Below are 24310 nucleotides of genomic sequence, written 5' to 3' on the forward strand. Positions count from 1 at the left end.
CATGAAGGACCACACCAGGACTCAACCCAAAGACAAATAAAATGACCCTCTGTGTTAAACGTTGGGTGAGTGTTGCAACTTTCTGTTTATACAAATGACATTATGAATCGTTGGCAATAATGTGGCTGACGTTATTAAACACATATTACTTGGATACGTTTATAAGAGAATAGTAAAGTAATTAGAATATTATTTATCTGGAAAATATTTATCACATGGATATTCGCTAAAGTTAAACACATTTAATTTTCACAATGAAATTGAATCGTGATAACTACTTGTTGATAGATACAAATTCATTCACAACACAGTTTAACCTTATCACATCACTCACATACAATGTAATACTCATCCTGTACTATGTAAATAACAGTCATATTAACCTCAGCTGTGAAAAATATAAAAAAGGCGACGTCATCACCAGCCAATGAACGCTCGCGCCGGGTGAGGTAAAACGAGGCAGCTGCGCGCGGTCGTCATCAGTTCACAACAGTTCTTCAGTGTATCTGCACGCGTTGTTGTCTCTGCTCCTCACTACACCACAAATATGAGCCGTGCCACTAAGTCAGGACTTGCCGCCGAGGCCCAGTCCAAGGTAAGATATAAGTGTGTCCTACGACAAGGAGATATAGTAAGAAAACTCATGGGATTTCATATAAACGGAGTTGGTAGTATTGATCCCATCTATCCTGGATGTTGGCGTGTTGAGCACATAGCAGGCTGTAGTTTTGAGGCTGTCGGTGAAAATAAAATCTGAAGTGTTACGTCCACAATGATTTTTATCTTTGTGGATTAAAAGATTAATGATGACAAGCAAGATGGGGGTGTGCCTACCGGCTGGTACTTGGATGGGCGTGTTGTGTTAAACGAGTTTCGCGCCACGACAGACTAACCTCGGGTGTTGGTGTAACTAATAAGAAAATATTTATATTAGTATTTTTTCCTTAAACTATACGGCTCTTATATTGATAATTACTTACGGAGTTTCTGCTTCACTGCACATTAATCAGAGGTTTGATGACTTTCTAGTTGAGGTGGAGGGGACGACTGGATGACACAATCCTGTAAGTTAGTCCCAGACGCCCAGGCAAATAATTTCCGGATGAATTATATTATGCGGGTAATGCAGGTAATTGCGATGGTTGTGTGGTAAAATTAATACTAGGCTGTTGTATGTCGCACAGTTAGTGGTACAATAACCCATACTTGTACTTGTAGTACTGTACGTACATTCAACTATTGGCTGGTGATGGGAGGTGCAGGTAATCCCAAGCCTGGTTGTGTGTAGCGGACAAGCAACCCAAGATGGTTGTATGAGAAGCAGCCAATAGGTTCGTGGGTGGATTGACACGATTAGGCAAGTACGCTGTAATAGGGATGGTGGGGAAGGTACCCTCAGTGCTTGAAAACAAGTACCCGTTGAGGCATCCACGTATACCTGAAAATGGATAGTTTATGACGAGGCAGAAATCTTGGGAATGATTTATGGGTGGTTATATCTGATAGTGGAATCAATGGGGATTGGGCACATCTTATTTCAATGGATGATACAACGCCCTAATGCTACGTGGAATAAGCAGGGGTGCCTAATCTTTACACGATTGTGTCGTATTTGAAACTCTCCTTGGCTTAATCATCACTGTCTAAACATGGTATGATAGGTAGACTTGAAAATTGCTAGGCATTTTAGTTACCAATGATTACTGGTCAACGTATAGGATAGGGCATTCGTGGAATTCAAATGAAGTGCTATATGTGAAATTTCGAAAGCAATGTTGAGACCATCGAGTGTTCTACAAGTTCTCTTGTAGATGCAGATATGAGTACCAGTCTAAGCAGCAATTTAATATTGGTAAAGGCAGGTATGACATTACTTACTGTTAACACCTTGTCTGAAGACAAGCTGGGAATGCACGTGGGAGTATTATATTAGCGTCACTTACAGCTTACTGTGTTATTGAACATCTAGAGTACGTCATAAAGGCTCCAGGTTGTGATAAAACGTTACTGCAGTAGACAGCAGCAATATGGAGATGGTTTATGTGGGTGTCAGCTGCTCAGTACCATGAGCCAGCTAGTTGAAGAACGCAGGTGTTCAGAGAGCCTGGGTGTGTGAGGTGAAGTGTTGCCCATGATCACCATCTATGTGTTTGTTTGGCCGTGTAACAAAAGTTATAGGAAATGTTAAGGGCAACAGCATCTTTAGATAGATAGTTTACCAACCGTTCGCCATTCTCCCTCGTCCAGAACAATAAATAGAAATGTTATTAGTCATGTTGTATTCCTAAGCTTTTCGTGGAGGTATAACCGCTAAACCGACCGGGTCATGAAACACGAGGTGGGGGGTTATGGTTTGTAGAATATTTATTTTTTATTTAAAAAATTACAGTTTACAGTTATATATACAAGATGTTACATAGGGCGATATAACTTGGTCTCAAGTTAAAGGATTATTGACATTTTATGTACGTAGAATGCAGGGTTATCAGTATATAGGAATTTAAAGTACGATCGGGGTCTGGTTCACTATGTAACGTTGTGTTCATGTCTGTATCGAGTTTAGTATAACTGCAAATATGTTTGGCGGGTCAGCTTTACTAAATCTTGTGGCTATATTAATAGTTCCTCTATTTTAGACCATTGTCATATATGCTCCGCTGCTTGTGATGCTGTAGAGTTTGCATCCTTTTTCGTTATTAGGTCACCCCTATTCTTAACTGTTTAAATATCAAATTGGAACTTTACTTATTCAATAAACATGCTTCCTCGCATCGTGAATACCGAGTGCAAAATTGCAGGACCAGATAAAGAAAGCGGAGACAAAATTGCAACTTCCTATTGGACAACCAAATGGAATAAACATCCACAGCCTACGTTCCTTGTTATGATTAACACCAAAAGAAACCTCTGTAAGCGTTAAACGGTTTAAATACTTGTTTCTCGCTTTTCTTGTTCAACCTTAAGAGCGAGCATTTGGAGAGGTATTGGTGCTTGTAGGGTGTCAGTAAGCTGATTTTTGGCAATTGGAACTACTTCAAAATTAAATGTTTATGCAGTAATTTATGGAAGACTTCTTTCCACCAGTTTTAACTAATTAGTACCTTTACTTGGTAAAACTAAAAATAGCTCCGGTGCATCCTGTGAAAGTGGAGCCTCTGTGGTAGGTTCTGTAGCGCTGTAGTATTTAAAGTTTGGGTTCAATTCCACTTAACTCGTTGAGTTAATTATGGTGGTGCCTATCAACGTTGACTTTCTTTCTACATTCGTGCCAGTTTGATTTTATCTCCCGACTTCATTGATTTTTTTTTTTTTTTTTTAAACATCTGCAGTACATTTCTAGACTCCATCTTTTAATAATATCATTAACCTTTTCTCACTTCTCCATTCCATTATGTAATAAGAGTGTAAATGTCGTCCCATATCACAAAGTCAAGGGAGTTCGAGCATAAGCGGTGGGTGATACAGCCTAGTCACGTTAGAGTCCCAAGGCAATGTGACCTCTAGGTGGCCGGAGAGTCATGACTGTTGCCAGGACCTCACAGGGGTGTTGGTGCAGCAGAGACGTGCGTATCTCTCTGACCAAGGATTCGAGTCGCGCTTGGCTTGGACACGTGAGAATGGTGTTATTCAATGTTACCCTTCCATTACCAAACATCACAAGTTTCTTCTTGTACTAACATTGGATAGACCAACCGCCCGAACGGCTAGTAAGCTAAAAGTGGTGAAATTAAAATAATGTGGGGGCCCTGAACGATGTCGTGTGGGCCCGGGATCAGCTGGCAACACTCGACTCCTGGTGAAGAATAGCTTCTCACTGGCTAGGCTTCACCGTCGTTGTGTAAATAAACCTTCATTTTATGTTGTTCTAACCTTTTATTGACTTTGCTTGTCGTTATTTGATCTTTTGCTATTGGACAAAGTTATGTTTAGCTTATGAAAAGCATTTTATGCCGGTAGGCAGCATAAAGTTGTGAAACTGTAGGACTTGGCAGTTGGTTGTAAAGTGTACTAGATCCGGGTTACCGGGTATGGAATGAAGCGGAGCTTGCTTGTGTTTATTTGAAGTTGCTGAACTTGAAGTACTGCAAGGCGTAAGATACAAGGGTACAGTTGCCGATGGTGATTTTTGGATGTAACCTTTAAAATATCACTACTGTATTTGTCAAGTAACTAGTGGTTTATGTTGGTCATGAGTCTTCTTGGTATTAATTTTATAGTCGTCCGTATGGCCCTGTCTGCGCTTTACTGTACTGTATATCATTTATCAGCAAAACACATGGCTAATACTGTACTTATTTGCAAGTTATCTTTTGATGAAATATTATCATGCTATGTACAATTTACTTCAATATCTTGCAATATTGCAAGGCCATATGTATTAAACAGGTATTCAGAACCTGTATATTGTTTGGTGTGGGAGTTACGCAATGCGGGAATGGAGAATACAATGCGGACGCTGGTATGCATGCGTTTTCATAATGTCTTGTTAAGCGTTTCACATTTTGTTTTAGAATTAAATACAATAATTAATTTTACGGAAGATGTGTGTTGTAATGCACTTTCAAGCAGCGTCTTGTGGATATGTGTGTGAACAATTCGCTAGGCTAGTTACTTAAACGGTGATGTTACTTGAGCGGGCAACATTACATCCTGACGTCACCTCCTGGTTTGCTGGTTCTTCCTCTGCCTGGCGAGACGAGCCATGACCTGCTGCCGGTCCCGAGGACTATACAGTAGAGGGGGGTGCTTTCTCTGTGTATCTTTAGTTTTATATTTACAAATTTTATTGAAATCGTTAGGTTGATAGTAGTGCATATATGATTATAATAAAAATGAGAAGTGAATATAAATGCACTGTAAATAATCTTGCGTATTGAAAGTCAATGCGGCAAGAAGGCGCTGAATTTGAGTTTGTATTTGGCACTTTTTAAAGCTCTCGGTGCTGTGTATTGTGTGGTGGTTCTGCTAACTGTTTTTTGAGTTTATCATAAGATACATGTTTACCATGGCTAACATACTGTAGATTAACAATAGAGGCCTTTGTGACACTAGTACAGAATTTTGTGAGACTAGAGAGAAGCGTAAGTCTTTTTCCCATTTTCTGATCCAGTGTACGTTGTACACTGGAGGTTCTGCCAAAGGGAACTTTGGCTGATACTGTACAGTATATATTGATAGCTCTACGTCCTGAAGTGACAACACTTTCCACAATATGATTTTTTGAGGATCAGTGAAGTGACATTTCAGATACAGATATACGGTCTGTTTTAATATGATTAACCTTTTCATCTCATGTTAAAGACCTTAGAAGAAAAAGTCACCACTTACTACAAACTACTCTTTGTTATGGATGAAACTTGTTGAATACAGTATATCCCTGGAAAATCCGCACCACCAATCGCCACTTTACTTTTGTAATATTTTCCATTAAATGAGTTTCATTTATTTATTGTTTAGGGTGTGATATTTTATAAACCGGGAACAAAACCTAACAAAGTGGAGGGAAAGTTGTGTTTCACCTCATGGCTGTAGGTGGTCTGGTTCACCCTGCTCAATGCCTTGTGTTGAAACTTCAATAAATAGATAATGATGCAAGAAGCACAGACTTTCTTATGGAAGACAGCATAGCCAGTTTGATTTATGCCATAAGTTGTTTTGGTTGAACTCTTGTTGCTTATGTTTGTGTGAATTTAAATTTGAACATCAAAGGTAATGGATCACCTTCAGGTTTACCACCTAATTTGATCCCCCCAGGTGACATTAGGGTGATTGATCATCAGGTGAAATAAACAGGAGAGTTATTCTTCTGATCTCAATTATTGTTTGTCCTTATCGGAGTTATAGTACAATACTGTAACTTATCCTCCTCACTCGCCTAGGTTGTGGCCAGTGCAGTTAGAGGTTGTGTTGTGCTGTAGTTTTTAATTTTATTTTATACTGTAGTAACATTTAGTATTTTTTGTGCTGTAATGGGCTACTTTTGCAGGTTGAGGCAAAGTACAATGAGGAGCAGGCTGCAGAGTGCTTGGAGTGGATTGCTGCTGTTACAGGACAAGAATTCGACAAGTCAGGCAATGCAGACAACTTCTATAATATTCTCAAGGACGGCAAGATGCTCTGCGAGTAAGTTGGTCATAATCATGTGTTTACGGTGTTATTTGAATATTGACTGGTTAGTTGTAAGTACTGTACATAGCTATAAATTGACCAAAATAATAAGCCAGGTATACTTCTATGAGCATTGATTTCAAATTTTCATTTTAAAATTACCCGATAGTGTTTTCGTCTGTATCAAGTTGATAGATATTTATGCAACTTCTCTACTTAATCAGATCCTGGTTCATTATTTTATTTTTTAAGTGCCAGTGAATAGAATATATTACATTGTACCAGGTAGTACTTGATTCTCGAAGAATACAAAGGCACTTATGCAATACAGAATCTGCATTCTGGGAGTCGTTTGAGGAGTTACAGGATTGAAAGTGCAGAATGGAAGTACAGTATGACTATATGAAGGATGTATTGGGTGAAGTTCTACAGAGCTGCATGGATGAAACTAAATTGAGATGCAGTAGTATGGAAAAGTACATTATGTGCTCTTAAGCGGGAGTTGGGAGAAGGAAACCATTTGCAACTACTCGAGATCTATCTGGGGATGACTAGAGCCTGTGTATGATGAGAATTTTTTTCAGGCACGTGGGAGAATAAATTAAAACTGGCACAATAAATCTGAGCCATATATCATTTTGGGGTTGTGGTTAACACGCACCAATTACTAAGTGAAGTTGTTTTACTGTTTCATAATATCCTGTATACTTTACTGCTTCTGTTCCTTTTAATTTAGCTAGGAAAGAAATAGGAATCACCTGAAGATTAAGACACCTCAGCTTATTTCAGCTGGATTAAATGCCCTAATGCTACCCAAAAGGATTAAAGGTGAAATAAACTGTCTTAAATCTTCCAGTGATGTGGAAATAGTTCTATCAGTGTAAAATACAGTAGCTTCAACCAAATGTAGGGTTTGTTAAAAATTAATTGATTTGACAGGCAGCTGTGTCTGACCTTAATGCCCAAGTTACAACCTTTTGGGATTTAAGTTTCGACCACATACTCTATGAATTTCACAACTAATTGAATCTCGTCATTTCAGAGTTATAAATGCCCTTAAGCCAGGGGAAATTAAGAAGATTCAGAAGTCTACCATGGCCTTCAAGTGCATGGAAAACATCAACCAGTTTGTGGATGGGGCCAAGAGTTGTGGTGTCCCCTCCCAGGAGACTTTCCAGACTGTTGACCTTTGGGAACGCCAAAATCTTAATTCAGTAGTCATTTGCATCCAGTCACTAGGAAGGAAGGTAAGAATTGTAGTAGTTATTCATGAAAAATATAAATATCAACTGATTATAGACCAACTGTTTGCTTTGCAGTAATAAAACTACAGTAAATCCTTGATAATGACTGCTTCCAACATGTCCATGAGCCTCTCCACATCCCAGACCATCTTTAGAAATAAGGAAAATGCTCTTGACTTTACAGAATCATTCATCTGTGCATTTGCACTATTGCTATCTCATTAATTTTGGGTCAGAAATGATTTTCACTGTCTTCTGTTTGTAACTGATCTGAAGCTAGGTAATTAGGTATACAGTACTGTACAGTACTTCCTTCCCCATTTGGCACCTCATTGGAGATTGATATCTCCACTCATTCTGCATTCCTTAATATGTCGTTACCAAATTTTCCACTTGTACCAAAGAGGTAAGATTATTATTCTTTCAAAACGAATGTTAATTTCTCCTTTTCTTGAAATCGAAGTGCCATTAGTCCCTTGGTGTGGAACTCCTGATAACATTCAGCTCAGTGTACAGATTGATCTGGAATTCAGTATTTTTAAAATGGCTATACTTGTCAAGCAATGTGTCCATGAAGTCATGACAAAAAAAATGGTGTTGACCTGCTTTTTTTTATTTACCTCTCTGATGGGGAAAGAAGCCAGTGTCTTGTTTAATCCCCCCCATTGTGCTTGACAGTTTTGTCCTACAGGGGTCCAGTGTTGGTACTAGACGAAGCTTGAGTAAACCTGTATTACTGTATTTGGTAGGGTCACACTATAACACTCTTCATGCATCCAACCCAGGGATCAGATGTAGGTAACAGCGGTGAGAGGCAGGTGTGCTACCACCACCATCCTCAATCTCCCATATACTCTTTAGTAAGGTACAAAAATCTTTTATATATTTCAGGGTGGCCAGTTTGGAAAGCCTGCTATCGGTCCAAAGGAAGCAGAGAAAAATGTCCGTCAATTCACTGAGGAGCAGCTGAGAGCCTCTGACAGTGTGATCAGTCTGCAGTATGGCTCCAATAAGGGTGCAAACCAGGCAGGAATGTCTTTCGGCACCACCCGTCATATGTAAATGTAACGTCGAACTTGTAATATCATCCTGCACAATTCAAAAACTAGTTTTAGGGTTTTTGGAATGTAAAATATACGGTATACCACTACATTCTTGAGGGTTGTTAGCTAACTGATGGGTCTGATGTTTTTTCAGTGCGAATGTGTTATTTTTTATGTTTTAATTGTTTTTAGACTAGTGAGTCAATATTATTGTGAGGAATTTAATTTATTTTTTACTGAATTGAGCATTGGGAACATAAAAGCATTGTCCACTTTGCTACACTGATAGTTGAAGTATCATACAAGCAAGGAAATAAAATGTTACTGACTGGCAATAGTGTTTATTAGAACTAGATAGTTGACTCCATGAACTTGGGAAATAGTTTCTGCAGGTAAACCAACCTAGTTGTGTGAATAGGACTTGAAAATGTGATGCAAGACAATAAAGTTAGAAAATGTAGCTGCAATCTCGTTAATGAATTGGTAGTTACTCTTGAGCATTTTTGATAATTTTTTCAATATGTATTAAGTACAACTCAGCCAGAATACATAGCTTACAAATTTAGATTGTATTGTATTTAATATTAATTTATGAATTATTATAAAAATAATTTTTCACACTTCTTTCAGTTGAAACTTTCCTGGTTAGGCATTCTTATTTTTTTCTGAATCTCAGTATGATAATTTTTTTATGGATACATTTGCAAATGTATTCATTTGATTTCTGTTGAATAAATAAATATCTTTTAAATTGAACCATTCCTTCTTCATGTGCTGTCACATTCCAATTTATTAAAAACTTTATATGAAAAGATTAATAAACTTTCTTTACTAATTACTGGTATTATTTTTCCTACGTAATTAAAATACTGTATAGGGTAAAAATCCCACCCCCCCCCGCACATTATCCCTTCTACTGAACATCAGCTCTTGCCCACTACCACAAATCCAAGTCACACAACTGTTTCCACAATACTGTATTACTCCATAGCAGCAAATTCAGCAATATCTTCCCTTCAAAGGTTCCATCTCTATCTTCTCCAAAATACATTCATCTCGACCTCCACTGGCACACACACGTCCTATAATTCCTAAGGGAATGTATATCTGAAACCGTATCCATTCCCCCAACTGCTTTCCTAATTCCTCTTGATACACATCACTACGCAATTACTCTCCTTACCACTTTCATCCATACATCTGCCTACCATTACCCCCCAAAATGCACCCAACATGGTTTTATGCCAGAACACTCGTTGACAATTACACAAGGTGCTGGAGGCTAGGACTCAAATTCTGGAACGGTGGCAATATCTACAATATTTATCTTTATTTTGTCGAGGCTTTTGACAATATACTCCACGAAAGGCTGAAAATTAAACGAGTGGTATGGAATTTTGGAAAGTGTTTCTAGCATGGATTGGAGATCTTGACTCCAAGTGTAGTGATGTTTAATGGCATGAAATCGTCGTGTGTAACCATGACTAGTGGGGTACTACAGGGCATTGTGCTGGGCCTGTTGGTTGTTTTTCATAAATGAGATGCCACGAGCTGTACACTCCTCCATACAAATGTTTGTGGACGATCCCAAGTTATTCGGGGAAAGTAAGAACCAAATGGATTGTGAAGAGCTACAGAAAGATCTCTGTTAGCTTCAGGAGTGGTCAAAGATGTGGCTGTTAACATTCAATGTCACAGTGTAAGGATGCCCCTCGGTCATACCAACAGTATGGAGGAGTATAACATGTCCCAATGGGATGAAGAAACAGCATTTTAACATAGACCAAATGTGGAAAGGGCATGGGTGTGCATGTTGACAACAAACTGAATTTCTCGGACTATTGTGAGAAGGCGAATCAAGCAACTAAGCTAGTAAGTCTTATAAGGTCATTCAGATATCCCTTGTAACACTCTTCATGATTAAGGTGCTTTTTTTATTTAGAGTACAGTACTATCACCCCAAGATATGTTAGAGACTGCCCGTTCATTGAAAATATCCAAAGGTGGGTCACCAGACTAGTGCCTGCGCTACGGCACTTCGGTTACCCAGAGAAATTAGAACGCTTGCAACTGCTTAACTTATACTATAGGCAGGCAAGTGGTGAATTAATTGAAGTTTACAAAGGTCTCGCAGGGTACTACTCAGTCGAGTGCCCGTATTTGGAGCTGGCAGATGCCTGCCCCCTAGGATCACAGCTGAAGGTTGAAGAAGCCACAAATCCAGAAAACTGTGAGTGCAAACGTTTTTTGGAGTGAGAATTGTAAATTCTTGGAACAATCTGCCAGAGAGTATTGTGACAGCACCGAGTGTGATTTCCTTCAAGACTGTGGGTGGGGGAACAAGATGAGCACAGTGAGCCCACCCAGCTGGAGGGTTTGAAGTGCTGTAAGCCCCCAGAATTTGTTTTGAAAACTGACCAATACCATGGGAATCTTGAGGCCATTTTGAAGCCATGTGCACTTGATATATGAGGAGATATTCTGAGGTCAATTGTAATTACTCTTTACGATACCAAAACGCTTGAGTACAATACTGCATTAAAAAAAAGTATTGGAATTTTCTGATGAAAAATGTGTTCCGGACCCCCAGGGCTTCCTGGATCCGCCCCTGTAAATACATAACCATTCCTTAATTTCTGAACACGTGCCTGCAAAAGGCTTATTGGAAATAAGGATTTAATGGCTCTTTAGGCTATCCATAATCGAATGCAGAGAATTTATGAAGTAAATTCTTCATAAACGTGACAATTGCTTTATCTAACTATATGAATACAGTGTGGGGTACAGGTGGTTTGGTTCACACTCAGGATGGGATGGAGAAAGGAAACTCACAATGTGCTCTCTGTATACATGTTGTATTGGATGTACAATGCAGCTTGGTGCTGGGAAGTGGCAGCGTGGTTACAAGCGTGATGTAGAGAGAGCTGGTTGGTGAGGATGCTTAGAGGAGGACAGCTTATGGGTCGCCATGCTCGCCGGCGGGAGCGAGGGCCGCCAGGCAGCGGTGGAGGAGGTAGTGTAGCTTGCTGCGGCTGTAGCTAGAAGAAGAGAGAGGTCACCACGAGGTCAGGTCTTAAATAGCGGGGGTAGGCATGGCTTAGTAGTTGACCTCCGTGATGTATGGCGGCGCTGGCTGACCCAGAACACGAGGCATACACTGGGGAATTCGCGGGGTCGGCTACTCAGCGACAAACAGCGTTTGTAAGGAAGAAATCCACTACAATATTCCCCCCTTCCCTCCAGGCGGTGTAGGAGACTTGTTGTCTGCAGGGATGCATGGCACATGTGAGGCAGAACGGGCGGTGCATGCCACATGTGAGCCATAACGGCGATGGCGTGGATGAGCCGGCCGCTAGAGGAGACAACTGTCTAGATACACAATATCTGTGGGAGTAGAGAGGGAGAAAAAGGGTGTGTGGAGGCGATGAATGTTGTGCTTCCCTCACGGCAGGTACAGAGTCGTCAGATGCGCCTGCTGGGGTGTGTGGGCCTGGGTCAGGAGCAGGGGCTGCATCAGCAGAAGCGGATGAGGGCTGACAGCAGCTGGGTCCACGACAGCAGCAGGGTGCAGGACAGTAGCAGGGAGTACCTGAGGGAGAAAAGAGGGGTGTGTTGGTCCGCACTCAGGCGCAGCAGAGTGCAGGACAGTAGCAGGGAGTACCTGAGGGAGAAAAGAGGAGTGTGTGGGTCCGCACTCAGGCGCATGGGCCGCGTCGGGAGCAGGGGCTGCATCAGGAGGAGCGGCAGGAGCTACTGCTGGGCAGGGGGCGGCGTCTGAGGCAGGACAGGTGTGCTGGGGTCGGTAGAACGTGGTGCTTGGGGCAGGAAGAGGAGCTGGTGTCTGTTTAGAGAAGCAGTGCTGCTCTACGGTGTCTAACCTGCGGTGTAGAGACAATAGCTGTAGAGCCGATGAGAGCTGCCTCTGGGTGGATAAGCCAGTCTTCCATGTTGCTTGAAGACTGGGAGCGTGATCTGTTTCTCCTCCATCTTGTGTGAGTGCGAATCTCCGGGGGTCACCATTTGTGGGGTAATGGGTTGTTTGGGTTCACACTCAGGATGGGATGGAGGAAGGAAATTCACAATGTGCTCTCTGTATACATATTGGTTCGAATCCTGGCTGGTGAGGTCGTTGATTGCATATTGTATTGGATGTACAGTGCAGCTTGGTGCTGGGAAGGCAGCATGGTTTCAATCGTTGAGTAGAGAGAGCTGGTTGGTGAGGGTGCTCAGAGGACATGCTCGCCGGCGGGATCGAGGACCGCCAGGCAGCGGCAGAGGAGGAGGTGTTGCTTGCTGCGGCTGTAGCTAGAAGAGAGAGATCACCACGAGGTCAGGTCTTAAATAGCGGGGGTAGGCGTGGCTTAGTAGTTGACCTCCGTGATGTATGGCGGCGCTGGTTGACCCAGACCACGAGGCATACACTGGGGAATTCGTGGGGTCGGCTACAGCGTTTGTAGGGGAGAAATCCACTACAACAGGACCAGAAAACTTGTGTGATGACTTTATTGAATTTTACAATTACCATAGGTGTTGTCTTCGGTAAATGTTTATGTTTACATATCCGTTATGATTTTTAACCCAATAAATTAAATTTAAATCAATATCCATCCTCTGCACTGTCCTATGTACAGTATATACCTGCATTGTCTATATATATGCTGAATTATATACTTTCATTGTCTATATACAGTACTTGCTGAACTAAATACCTGCGTTGTTCATATACATGCTGAGCTACTTTTACAATATACCACTATACCTGTATTGTGACTGTTGTCTATATAAATATAAACTCTGTCTTTATCTACAGACCTGACATAGTTTATCTGCGCCATCTCTTGATTGTAATAGTAACTGGTAAGGAAGCCACAACCAGGAGGAAGAAACAGCTGGTGTGACTCATGTCTTGGTGAGATGCATTGACTCACAGGAGCCAAGAGAGAAATATGAAGAAGACAATGAAATAAGAAGAAACAGGAAGATGAAGCAGCACCAGCCAGTGTTGGTGGTGGTGGTGATGGTGATGACCTGTGGGTGTCACTCTCAGCTGGTGGTCAACGTTAACACACAGGTGATTAAACTAATAATTATGGTTACTTGCGCTAATCTAATGAGGTCAGTACTCGAGTTCATTATTTTATTAATTTTGTAAATGTGTAATTTTTGGTACCCTTAAACATTTTGCTTCCAATGAGATTTTTAGTTTAACATTTATGTGATATTGTCTTATTATCACTATTTTATCCTTGGAAGTGTATTTCGTATAACTTAATGATGTGGTTTACTCGATATTAACTATAAAATGTTAAATACATAATTAAAGAGCAACAGTTGCCTGGAAATTGTCAAAGTCTTATCGAATTGTGTCTAATAGGAGTGAACCACCGAGTTCTGCTTGGTAGTTTTTTTGCACCAAAAGTTATGTACCGGTAATATATAACGACAAGGGTCCAGGTTAACCAGCTACCTAATGAAAAATATCTATTGAAGAAAAATTATTTAATACCTTGAGCATAAAGCATATTGGGTGGAGAAATATAACCTTTTTGTATTTAGGTTTTGTAAGTACAGTATTTTCTTTTCATATTAACACTGCCATTGATAATAACGATATTCTGTTTCATACTAAGAAACAACAACAACAACAGCTAGAAAAAGTATTAGGTTAGGTTAGGTTGCTAATACTGTATTTTAGTTTGTATGAAAAGGTCACTGGAAAGTATTCTATCTCTCAGCATTCATTTGGCTGCTAGAAAGTATTCGTTGTCAGGTGGACATCAGGCAGTGTCTTAATTTGTGGGAAAACTATGAAAAAAAAAAGATTGAAAAGTACAATTCTTCCAATATTCATACATCATAGGAACAACTAAGTCAGGTTGTTGTATTACAGCTGAAAAAGTTAGTTTTTAATCCTCCACCCTCCCCCCAAAGGAACTACAGTTATGTACATACAGTATTCAGAAAATGCAGGGAGATACATGGACAGTCAGGGTCTGTAGTTCGCTTCCTCTTTAAATGAAGCAGCATCGACCTGAAACGAGATACAACAGTTAGTGTAAGTCATTTCGGAGACTCATTCCCATGACCTACAGTAAGTCTCACTACAGGGAGCGAACTTTTGTCTCCGACTGTACCAGCTACTGCCACAGTATAAATTAAACCAACCTTACCAACCAGACATAACTGAACCTATAATATAACCCAACCTAATCTAATCTAAAGTTATAGTTATCTTCTATTACCATCTTAGAAAATATAACTAATATGAAAAGAACCTTTCAGCCTTTAGGGAAGTGGAGAGGAAATTACGGCCATTTTGGCGTTCGGTGTACCGTACAGTACAGCTCCTCCCCGACTTACGATGGGGTTAGGGACCCAAATCCAGGTCGTAAGTCGAATGGTCGTAAGTCGAAAATGCTTAAATAATACATAGGCATTAGGATACAGTTTTAATCATCTGGTGAAATAAGAGGGGTTACTAGTCCTCAAGAGATCTTAAGTATAGTTACCCAGTAAAGTTTGAGTACAATACAATTATTTTGAGTTTTATTCTCAATAAAATTCACATTTACTCATACTATACACGGCCTCAATATGTATGGTAGTTTGTACTGCATCAAATAAGAAATGTACTGTACATCTATACAGTTTTTAGGAATAAACAATTAATACCTGAAAACGAAATACTATAGTACATAGAAGACTGGTTGTAGGACTAACTAATTGGGATCACTTGAAGATTATACATCCCATTTTATTTTACCTGAAGATTAACCATCCTCATACAGATTACCTGAGGGTTAGGTTAAATTAGCATTAGGATGGTTAATCATCAGGTGAAATAAGTTGGGTAGGTTAATCTTCAAGTGAACCACAAATTGTTCTTGTATACATGAGTGCATCTTTAATTAATTAATGTTTTTTTATACTGTATCTCTTACCACTACTTTATTTTACTGTAATTATTTTAATGATATAACTGTTTGTATTTTTTGCAGAGTGGAGAAGTGTTCAAAGAAACAATTACTGCCAATATTTCTGATGATTCTGTCACTTTAGAGTTTCCTCAGAATGATGGGACTTACATCACACAGCTCATTGACTTCAAACAAGTGAGTTGAGTTGTGGTAGCCAAACCTGAATGGTTTGTCCTCGAGCTTATTTCACCTTGTGACTAACTAACCTTACCTCCACAGGGAGTGTTAGGATTGTTAGTCAAGGTGAAATGAGCTGGAGAGGAATCTTCAGGTGAACCAAAAAGAGTCTGTTATATAATTTACACTACGTATAGTATATGTTTCAATATATAGTATAAGTAAATGCGCATTAAGTATTGTTATCATGTGATTTAATTTTAGAACAATCTAGTGTAGGGTGTTAGTTTTTGCACAAGATATTGTTGCATATAGATTAACTGTTTTTAAGTAAACAAAATTAAAATTCTAAACTCATAGGTACAGTGCAGGTATTACTGTACTTTATTGACCTCATGGCCATCCAATAGAGGTGTCCATGCTGTGGGAAGGAGGCCAGTGGCTTGTGTAGGAACCCTCCATTGTTCTGATAATTTTGTTTAGGGTTATTTTGAAGTCCAGCTATACAATGTACATAAACTGTGCAAGTATAAAAAATACAGTAATATCTCCGTTTGCCGGAATTGAATTTTCCAGCTTTGGGAACGATTGGGAACAATTTTCCAGAAAATTCATAGAAAATTTTCCCGATACCTGGAAAATTCTGGAAAATTCCAGGGATGGGGGATTTTTTTCCGGGTTTGAGAGATTAGAATCAGGTGCATTTTCTGGAAATTCCGAGAAATTTTTTTCCGTTACCCAGAAGATTACTGGGATGAGGGACACTTTTCCGGGTTCAAGAGATGATGTAAAGGGCAATTTCTGGAGCTTCCAAGGAAATTTTTCCTTTACCGTTCCCAGAAAATTCCGGGGATGAGGGATATTTTTCCGGGTTTGAGAGAGTCTTCTCGTTACCCGGAAATCTCTCATTTCCGGAAGTGCTCTGTACCAATTGTTCCGGCTAATGGGAATGCCACTGTATGTACAGGTATAGTACATTACCCAGACACTGTGGGTATATAAACAATGGTAAACAGTAAGGCATTTCAACTACGGATAGCCAGCAAAGCCAGCTGATGTTATTTCCAGTAGGGTCTTTTGTGCTATCCCATAGAATGCTGATTCATTATACAGCTCGTTGTCTTCAGTAGGAATTTTTAATAAAAAGGCAAAACCAATTAAAATCCAAAATAGTGCCTCAAAAGTTATAAGTTAGAACTGACAGTTGTTATGAAGAAACACCACAGTCAGTGAGAATGACATAAGCTCTGAGCCAATCACCACTCATAATCCTCCTATTTTCATGCTGTCAGCCAAGTGTGTGTCTACTCTGTTTTTATCTTTCTGCCATATTTTTATGTTTTTTATTGTTGGAAATGAAAATATAAGTGTTAAAGCCCACATACGTTGATCATTTGTGAGGAGTTATGCTGGTTTAGTGCAGATTCAGTTAATGCTCATTTCTCTCAGAGTATATATACATCCTGAGTGAGTATGAGACCAGATAAAGTACTTGCCACCTTAACAAAATGTTCTCCTTTTTTCCTTTACCTCTTCTATAATATAAATTTTGTAGTTATAATCCCTTTTTTGTAGTAATTTACATAAGTTTTCTAGTTTTTAATAATGTTTCACCTTTGTCTACAGGAATTACAGATCTTTAAGGTGATTGTCTTGGGTGAGGAGGAGCTGGGTCAGAGTCAGTACCAGGTCATGTGCTTCATATTGAGGTTCTTCAAGAGTAACTTCATCTCGTCTGATGCCATGTCAAAACTCAGGCAGGTATGGCACTAAAATCCTAGATTAATATGACTTTTTGCCAGATTATCAGTCAGTTTTTATACATTGGAGGGTTTGTATGTAAAGAAATGGAGTGAAAAATAATAGTCTGGGTGCCTAGCCAGGAGAGTGCTGGCTGGACTGAGAGGACAACTCGCCCTCTGTGCTTGTCAGCCCACGATCCCTTCATAACGGCAGTTTACAATTTTATCATAATCTCCATATTATTTAGGTATATTTAGTGCTGGGTTAATAGAGTATTATTGTAAACTACTACATTTTCCGGAAAAAATCCCACACTTAACCCAAGACGAGTTATTGCGTCATATTAAATTCCTGACAGCTTTGTTTACATTGCGCAAACAGCTCATTGCCCGCACTGTCCCTCACCATGTCGTCAGGCTTACAACAACATGTGTCTTCAGCACTTATTAAGTAATATTGTAGTGTATTTATCTGCACTTCATCAATGATTTTGTAGTGTATTATGCACCTGGTTATACCCTGGTTATTTATTAATCAGTTGTCTTATTGTAAAAGTATCTAAATCGAACCATCAAGTATCACTCAAAGGTAACAAATAATGTTGTTATGAATGTATCTCCATATCAAATACTATACAGTACAGTAAAGTACAGTATGTTATAATGACCCCGTTGTAAGCTGATTTACTCAAAGTTCTCTCTCCAGGAAAACATTCTGAGCTTTCAAGGCGTGTTAATGTACATGTTGGAATGCATATGCAGTTCCCCTAATTACATTAATTCTTGTGGGGAAAAATTAATAATTATAAAACGTTTCACTACAGTATAAGTTGGATTACTCTGGAATACATCCCAATGTACAGTCCTGTATAATGAAGACCCCTTTTGAACCTGCACCTAGGTGGTTATTAATTTTCAGTAGTCTGGCACCAGTTTGGTCTCAAGCTAACTGGACTAGTGAGGTTCAACCTGGTATAATACAGTTCTACTATGAAACACATCAAGCATGTTTCTTATTAAATCAGAATTGGTGCTTTTATGGCCATTTTCTTTTGTAAAATTTTCATAAACATCATTGGTATGTTAACTACAGTAGTGTACAATATTTTATAAATTTTATTTTATACTGGTATGTCATGGGAGCAAAGCACTGTTGTGTGCTGCTATCTTTTGTACAATATTTGTCTGATTAGTAAAGGCAATTTTAGTGGTCATATATGTGTTGTGGAACTTCCATGAAAAGCATAAATATGTTAGCCATTGTACAAACTTCTTTAATATTAGCACTAGTGTAAAGTGTTGTTGCACAGTGCAGTACTTGGATGCTTTTCAAACGCATCTTTTATCTTATAGAAAATGAGAATTTAGCGGGTGAGCTTAGATAACCCTTTTCTTTCTTCTTCTATGGGTGATTGGTATGTGTGTGTGTGTTACATGTGTGAGTGGCTGTGATCACAAGTTTTCTTAATCATCTGGTTCAGTAGTTTTCTGTGGGTTTCCTGAGACTTGGTACAATGCTTTATTGTGCCAGAATATAGGTGAATGATGTATGTGTGAACATGGTTGTGCTCCATGAAGTATGTCTATCCAAACATACAGTACAATACTTCCTCCACCCAACCAATAGGACTGAAGGAGGGATGTTTTCTGTAATGAGATTGAGTAGAAATTAGTAGAAAAGTATAAGGAATTGGTGTAAAGACTGTTTCATTGATTTACTGGCATGAAGGACTTAACTTTTTTTTTCTTTTTTCAAAATTGAAGATTTGCCAAGTGCGTTGACCAGTGCTTTCTGCTTGTTTGTTCACATTTTTCCATCCACGATTATTTATGAATCTTTATGACCATTGTGGATCTTATTGGTTCCTCTGTTTCTTCTGTGTTTACTCAAGTTTAAGGTTATCTAACCTGTTACACAAGCTACTTTTGTCCTTAATATTTATTTAGTAGAGACTGACCCCACTACAAACCTCGTTTTAATTGCTTAATTTATTGCAATTCATAGTTTTTGAGAATTGAAAATTTTGCCTCTACCACACAATTGTTCTCTCCATTTTACATAAATAAGCAATTCATCCTAAGCGGTTCTGTACACTATTATAAATTTTCCTAAATCAGTTCCATACACACATTTTAATCCATACTGATATAATTTTCAGAAAAACCCTGGCACTGTGCGAACCCCAGAAGAGGATAGAGGAATAGAGGAAGTTGAACTGGATATAAGTGTTGATGTTGCAAGATCAAACATTCTCTCCCCACACATCCCACATATGTGTGCCCTCGCCCCCAGTTCTACGTATGCTTCTGATCGTGATATCAAACTATGGGCTACTCAGAGAAGAGGTATAATGTATATGCTTTTTTTATGCATGGGGGAGTTATTGAGTATGTTTGATGTAGATTTTATGTAGACAGTGTGTGTTCATTCACCAAAGGTTACATTCACAATACACATTAAAAACTTTGTTAAACCTGTGAGTAAATATTGTGGACACTGACACCTTTCCAGCTAGTTTGTTTAATTATGCATGATGATGATGCTGTTAAAGATTATATATACTGTAATGGATAAATAGAATTTATTTTTTACTATTTATTATTGTACTGTGTTCTGAACACCTTAGCATACTTTACAGTAGGACAATGAAATTTGTATTTGTTTTGTCTAATATTCCCAGGCCAGTTTTATGGCCAACTGCCCTGCACTAGGTGCCTCATAAATATGCACATAGTACCAAGCTTTTGGATCTATTCTCGACCAAGATGAAATTGATTTGATGAATTGTATACCTACCCATTGCAATCATCACCCTCAAAAATGGAGATTAAAAACAACAGATGTCATTAAAGACAGGAGGGTTGCCAAGCTGTGTGTCTTTTAGATTGTATACGTCTCAACCTTCTTTTCTAGGTCAGTAATATTGAGTTTAAAACTACAAATTCCATTTAGTCCCTTTTTGTTGTCTTTATGTTCACTCTGCCCATGGTTTTTGGAGAAATACTACCTTTTGGCCTTGATTCTGTAGTATTTGAGAGGTATAAAGTTATTACAGTAGCTGTTTTCATCTTCAAAGAGCTTTTTAGCATAGGTTAATCATACAGTTTGGACTGATGCCTCCAGTTCTTTATCAAGAATCATCCAATCTCATGGTGAGTTGTTCATTTGGTCTCAGGATGAATTGTTATTCCCATCCCAATAGCAATAAAATATGATTTCATGGTCAGCCCCTTTTTTGTTTTTTTAATTTCAGAACTTGATGGTGATTGGTCTTTGGTTAGTGATGTAACACACCATCTACCTACAAGAGGAGTAGCTCGCTGTGGAGATGGGGGCCGAGATCTTTCCAATCCTTGTGCTTGCCATTATCAGGTCAGTATAGTGGATAATTATCATCACACGAAATTTGTTAATAATTAATGACTTTGGCAGCTGTTTGGGACAAGGAAGAAATATGAGTAAGTGGTCCTCCTCCTCATAAGTTATGTAGAATGTAAATTTATGGATTTTTTTTATAACACTGCCGTTAATTGGGAGGTGCAGGTCAATGGAATGCCTGTAGTAGGAAACTTCATAAATTAATGTATGTACTGGATAAATACCCCCAAACAAATGCTGTTAATTTGTGTTACATATGATTATAGTACTGTATTGGATTGAGTTGTAGTCCAAACAGTGTGTTAATTATTAGCTTTGATGAAGTGTATATTTGGAACAGTATCCTGATATAGAGTATCCTGAATGTGAAAATTGCCATGATGACGGTACACTTGAAAATTCAGATCAGCTGCATTGGCTGGGTTAATATTGTGTGTGTAAAGTAAGTGAGATGTGTTTAGTGGAGAAAATTTCCAACTTTCTTCCTGTAATTATCCTTAAATTAATTTTCTCTGCAGGTGTGCATTGCTTGGTATCCCTGTGGCCTCAAGTACTGTAAGGGGAGAGACAACTCGGGCAAGGCTGTGTCGTACCGCTGTGGTATTCGCACCTGCCGCAAATGTCGAAACTTTAACTATTTTGTACCACAACGACAACTGTGCCTTTGGGATGACTGAATTTAATCCAGAATTTCACCAATGCTCTCAAATTTGTAGCTGTTAAAGTATGAACTGTGCTGGATGGTGCTGTCAAACAGTTATTAATGGTAATGTAATAAGAAAAGGGACAGCTAGTAATACATTATAAGAATTTCATACATATTAGCTTTAATGTGCCATGTTTGATAATACTCTTTTATTGTATTTTTTGTCTAGATAGCTTTATTTTTATTACAGAAGTGAATATGTTTTAATATAAATACAGTAGCATACTTTTAATGAATTAATTTTATCTCTATTTGTATATGCTTTGAGGCCAGGCAACTTTATCAGTAATCTTAGTTTCCCAATTACCTCTAGTTTTTGGTGGATGTAGGTAAAGATATGTTGAAGTCACTCCACTTGAAGTATCTTGTATGGGGAGTAATCCTTGTAACCTGAAACCATGTCTATTCTCCTATGAGTGAATATTTGTTTACTTCTTGGAGTTCTTGTGGCACATCCTCCTCCTCCTTGTCTAGCTGGCGTATGGTTAAGAGAGCCACTTGGATGAAGGATGTTTGCTTAAAATCGAGGTTCAATTCTGAAATCCTCTCATCCAGCATGGACCACAGACCAGGTGTCACAGTTACCCTTCCTTGTGTATTTTTCTTTATTGGATTTGAAAATGGATTGACCATAAAATAAAAAATGACAAACAGTACAGTATTCTCAGTGCCAGTTTTGCTTCATGGGGGAAACTGTTACACATCTGTTACATCAGTTGTGGAAAATTGGTAGGATAGGGAAAGGCGATTAATACTGTATAGCCAAAAGGAGTTAACAAATCAGCCCTGGCTAGCATTATGGGGAATGGTAGGCAGACCCAGTTCCTCTAGTAAGCAGCATATATTATGGGAGTTGTCTAGCAATGGGCTCCAGTAGAAAATATGAATTCAGGATAAAAATATCATTTACTTTGTAAACAGTTTCTGCCATCCTATATTTACAGGTGTAGATAGATTTTGTCCTGTTTCTTTTTAATTTTTTTAAATGACAATAAATTAATCGTCAGTTCTTCAGTTCTGGATCAATTAATATGAAGCTTGATTGGTTTGTGTCTTGATCCAATACTCCTATAATCTATTTTATAAGTATTTAATGGGGTCAGAGATCAAACAACCCAGGAATGTTTATTTTTAACTTCTGTTTATTTATTTTTGGACTGGTCAAAATGAAGATTAGCACAACTTTATCCAACTCTACATTAGTCCCAACTTTTGGTCATCTTATAGAGGTCGAAGTTAAGAACTAAAAAAGGCCTGATTTCGGGGTTTTGGTCCATTACTTTGTCATAATTCAACCAAAGATGATCGGTACAAAGATAGGTTGGTTCAGACCTTAAGCAGTGTTATAGGGTTTTGGAGTTTCACCCTTAAGATTAGCCACTATAACACTGACCTGACCTGACCTAACCCTCCTCAGGTAACATTAGGATGGTTATCAACAGATGAAATAAACATAGGTGTCTAATCTTCATGTGATAATGAGTTTATAATTTTGATTGTTTCACAAAAGTCACTTTACCAAAATTGCACAAAGAATAGACAAAGAAACTACTGTGCTGCCCCCAAACAGAAGTACAGTACAGTGTTTATCTATTTAATTTTATTTTTTATCTATTTTTTTACATTGGTCGTAGGTCACAAAGAAGTCATGTGGGACTGAATTAGGTAGGTATAATAGATTAACTTGCATGTGTTGGCCTCAGTATTCTAGCTTATTTTTTCCATCACATATTACAGATCCTATTATTATTGAAATTTGTATTACAGTACTATAGAGTAGTTACTTAATAGCCATGTTGATTTGCAGCTCAACATTTTGCTCTTTGCTGGAGATGTGTAACAGAGATCTCATACACTTTTATGAGTGCAGAAAGGCTAACAACACTGGTGGTAAAATGATTGAAGTGTAATTATTAGGTGGATATGACAATAGGTGTAAATAGCCCAGGAATTACAAGCAGTTTGACATTTCTAGCACCAATAAGGATATGGAAGATTTTACACTTGGTTTTGTTTTTTATCCACATATGTATCAAAAGTGTGTACAGCTCACATGTTGTGTTGCATAGAGAAAATAATAATGTTTTACTCTGATGCAGATTGTCTTAGAATATCCATGTAAATGAGTAGTCTGAAGTAATGTCTCCTGTTTGTAAGTACAGGATAGTTGCTCAGAAATGTATGAAAGTGCTTTTGTACAAATTTGTCTAAAAAAAAATCACAAAGAAAATGATTTTCTTACTGGGCTTTAAATTTGTAATAAAATAAAGCTACAATAGTACATTTGAAGTTTCTATACACTCCTACATACTCAACAATCATGCATATTGCCAGAGATACCTTTCTGGACACAGGTCTTTATAGAATTTCAATGTATCATTTTCTGTCTCTTTCTCTATCGGTCATAAATTTTTCTTAAATTTTTCCATGTGAGCAAGAAGAATAGGTCTGAGGTGTTGGGCATGGATGAGGAAGAGGAGGAAGTGTATATATTATGGGTGGGAAGACATATGTTTGGGGAGAATTGCAGGTGGTACAGTATGTACCATCGCTGCCTCTGTGAGGGCCCTTAGGGGCGCTGCGGCCCCTAGGAAGCTCAATGGGTGCGCTGCCACCTCTAAATTGGGGCCACTGGGAGTGCTGTCTCTGGGAGGGCTCCTGGAGTGCTGCCATCCCTGGGAGGGCTCCTGGGGGCGCCACTGACCGTAATAAGGGCCCCTGGGGTCACTGATGCTTCTCGGAGGGCCCTTGTGAGCGCCACTACCCCTGGATGGGTCCCTGGGTACGCCAATGCCTCTGGCATGGCCACAGGGGGCGGCATTGTTCCTGGGAGGGCTCCTGGGGACACCACCGCCCCTGGGATGGTCCTTGGGGGCGCCGCCACCGCCCCTTGGAGGGCCCCCGGGAGTATAACTGCCCCTGGGAGGTCCCCGGGAGTACCGCCGCCCCTGGCAGGGCTCCTGTGGGCACCGCCGCCCATGGGTGGGCCTCTGG

The 24310-nt window shown here is 39.1% G+C and overlaps 2 protein-coding genes across 2 annotated transcripts; both read left to right on the forward strand.

Annotated features, from left to right (window-relative positions):
• Window positions 1-446: 446 nt before the first annotated feature.
• On the forward strand, window positions 447-9230 carry LOC121880000 (myophilin-like). The gene is made up of 4 exons (XM_042386895.1): window positions 447-595; window positions 5987-6123; window positions 7151-7355; window positions 8244-9230. The coding sequence occupies exons 1-4, from the start codon at window positions 548-550 to the stop codon at window positions 8412-8414; spliced, it is 561 nt and encodes a 186-aa protein (XP_042242829.1). The 5' UTR covers window positions 447-547; the 3' UTR covers window positions 8415-9230.
• Window positions 9231-13282: 4052 nt separating this feature from the next.
• On the forward strand, window positions 13283-23597 carry LOC121880018 (out at first protein-like). Its single transcript, XM_042386969.1, has 6 exons — window positions 13283-13466; window positions 15394-15507; window positions 17116-17250; window positions 19391-19577; window positions 20486-20604; window positions 21129-23597. Exons 1-6 carry the CDS (start codon window positions 13377-13379, stop codon window positions 21285-21287), a joined length of 804 nt encoding a protein of 267 aa, XP_042242903.1. The 5' UTR covers window positions 13283-13376; the 3' UTR covers window positions 21288-23597.
• The last annotated feature ends 713 nt before the right edge of the window (window positions 23598-24310 follow it).

This window comes from Homarus americanus, unplaced genomic scaffold, assembly GCF_018991925.1.
Source record: "Homarus americanus isolate GMGI-L3 unplaced genomic scaffold, GMGI_Hamer_2.0 scaffold30108, whole genome shotgun sequence".
Lineage (NCBI taxonomy): Eukaryota > Metazoa > Arthropoda > Malacostraca > Decapoda > Nephropidae > Homarus > Homarus americanus.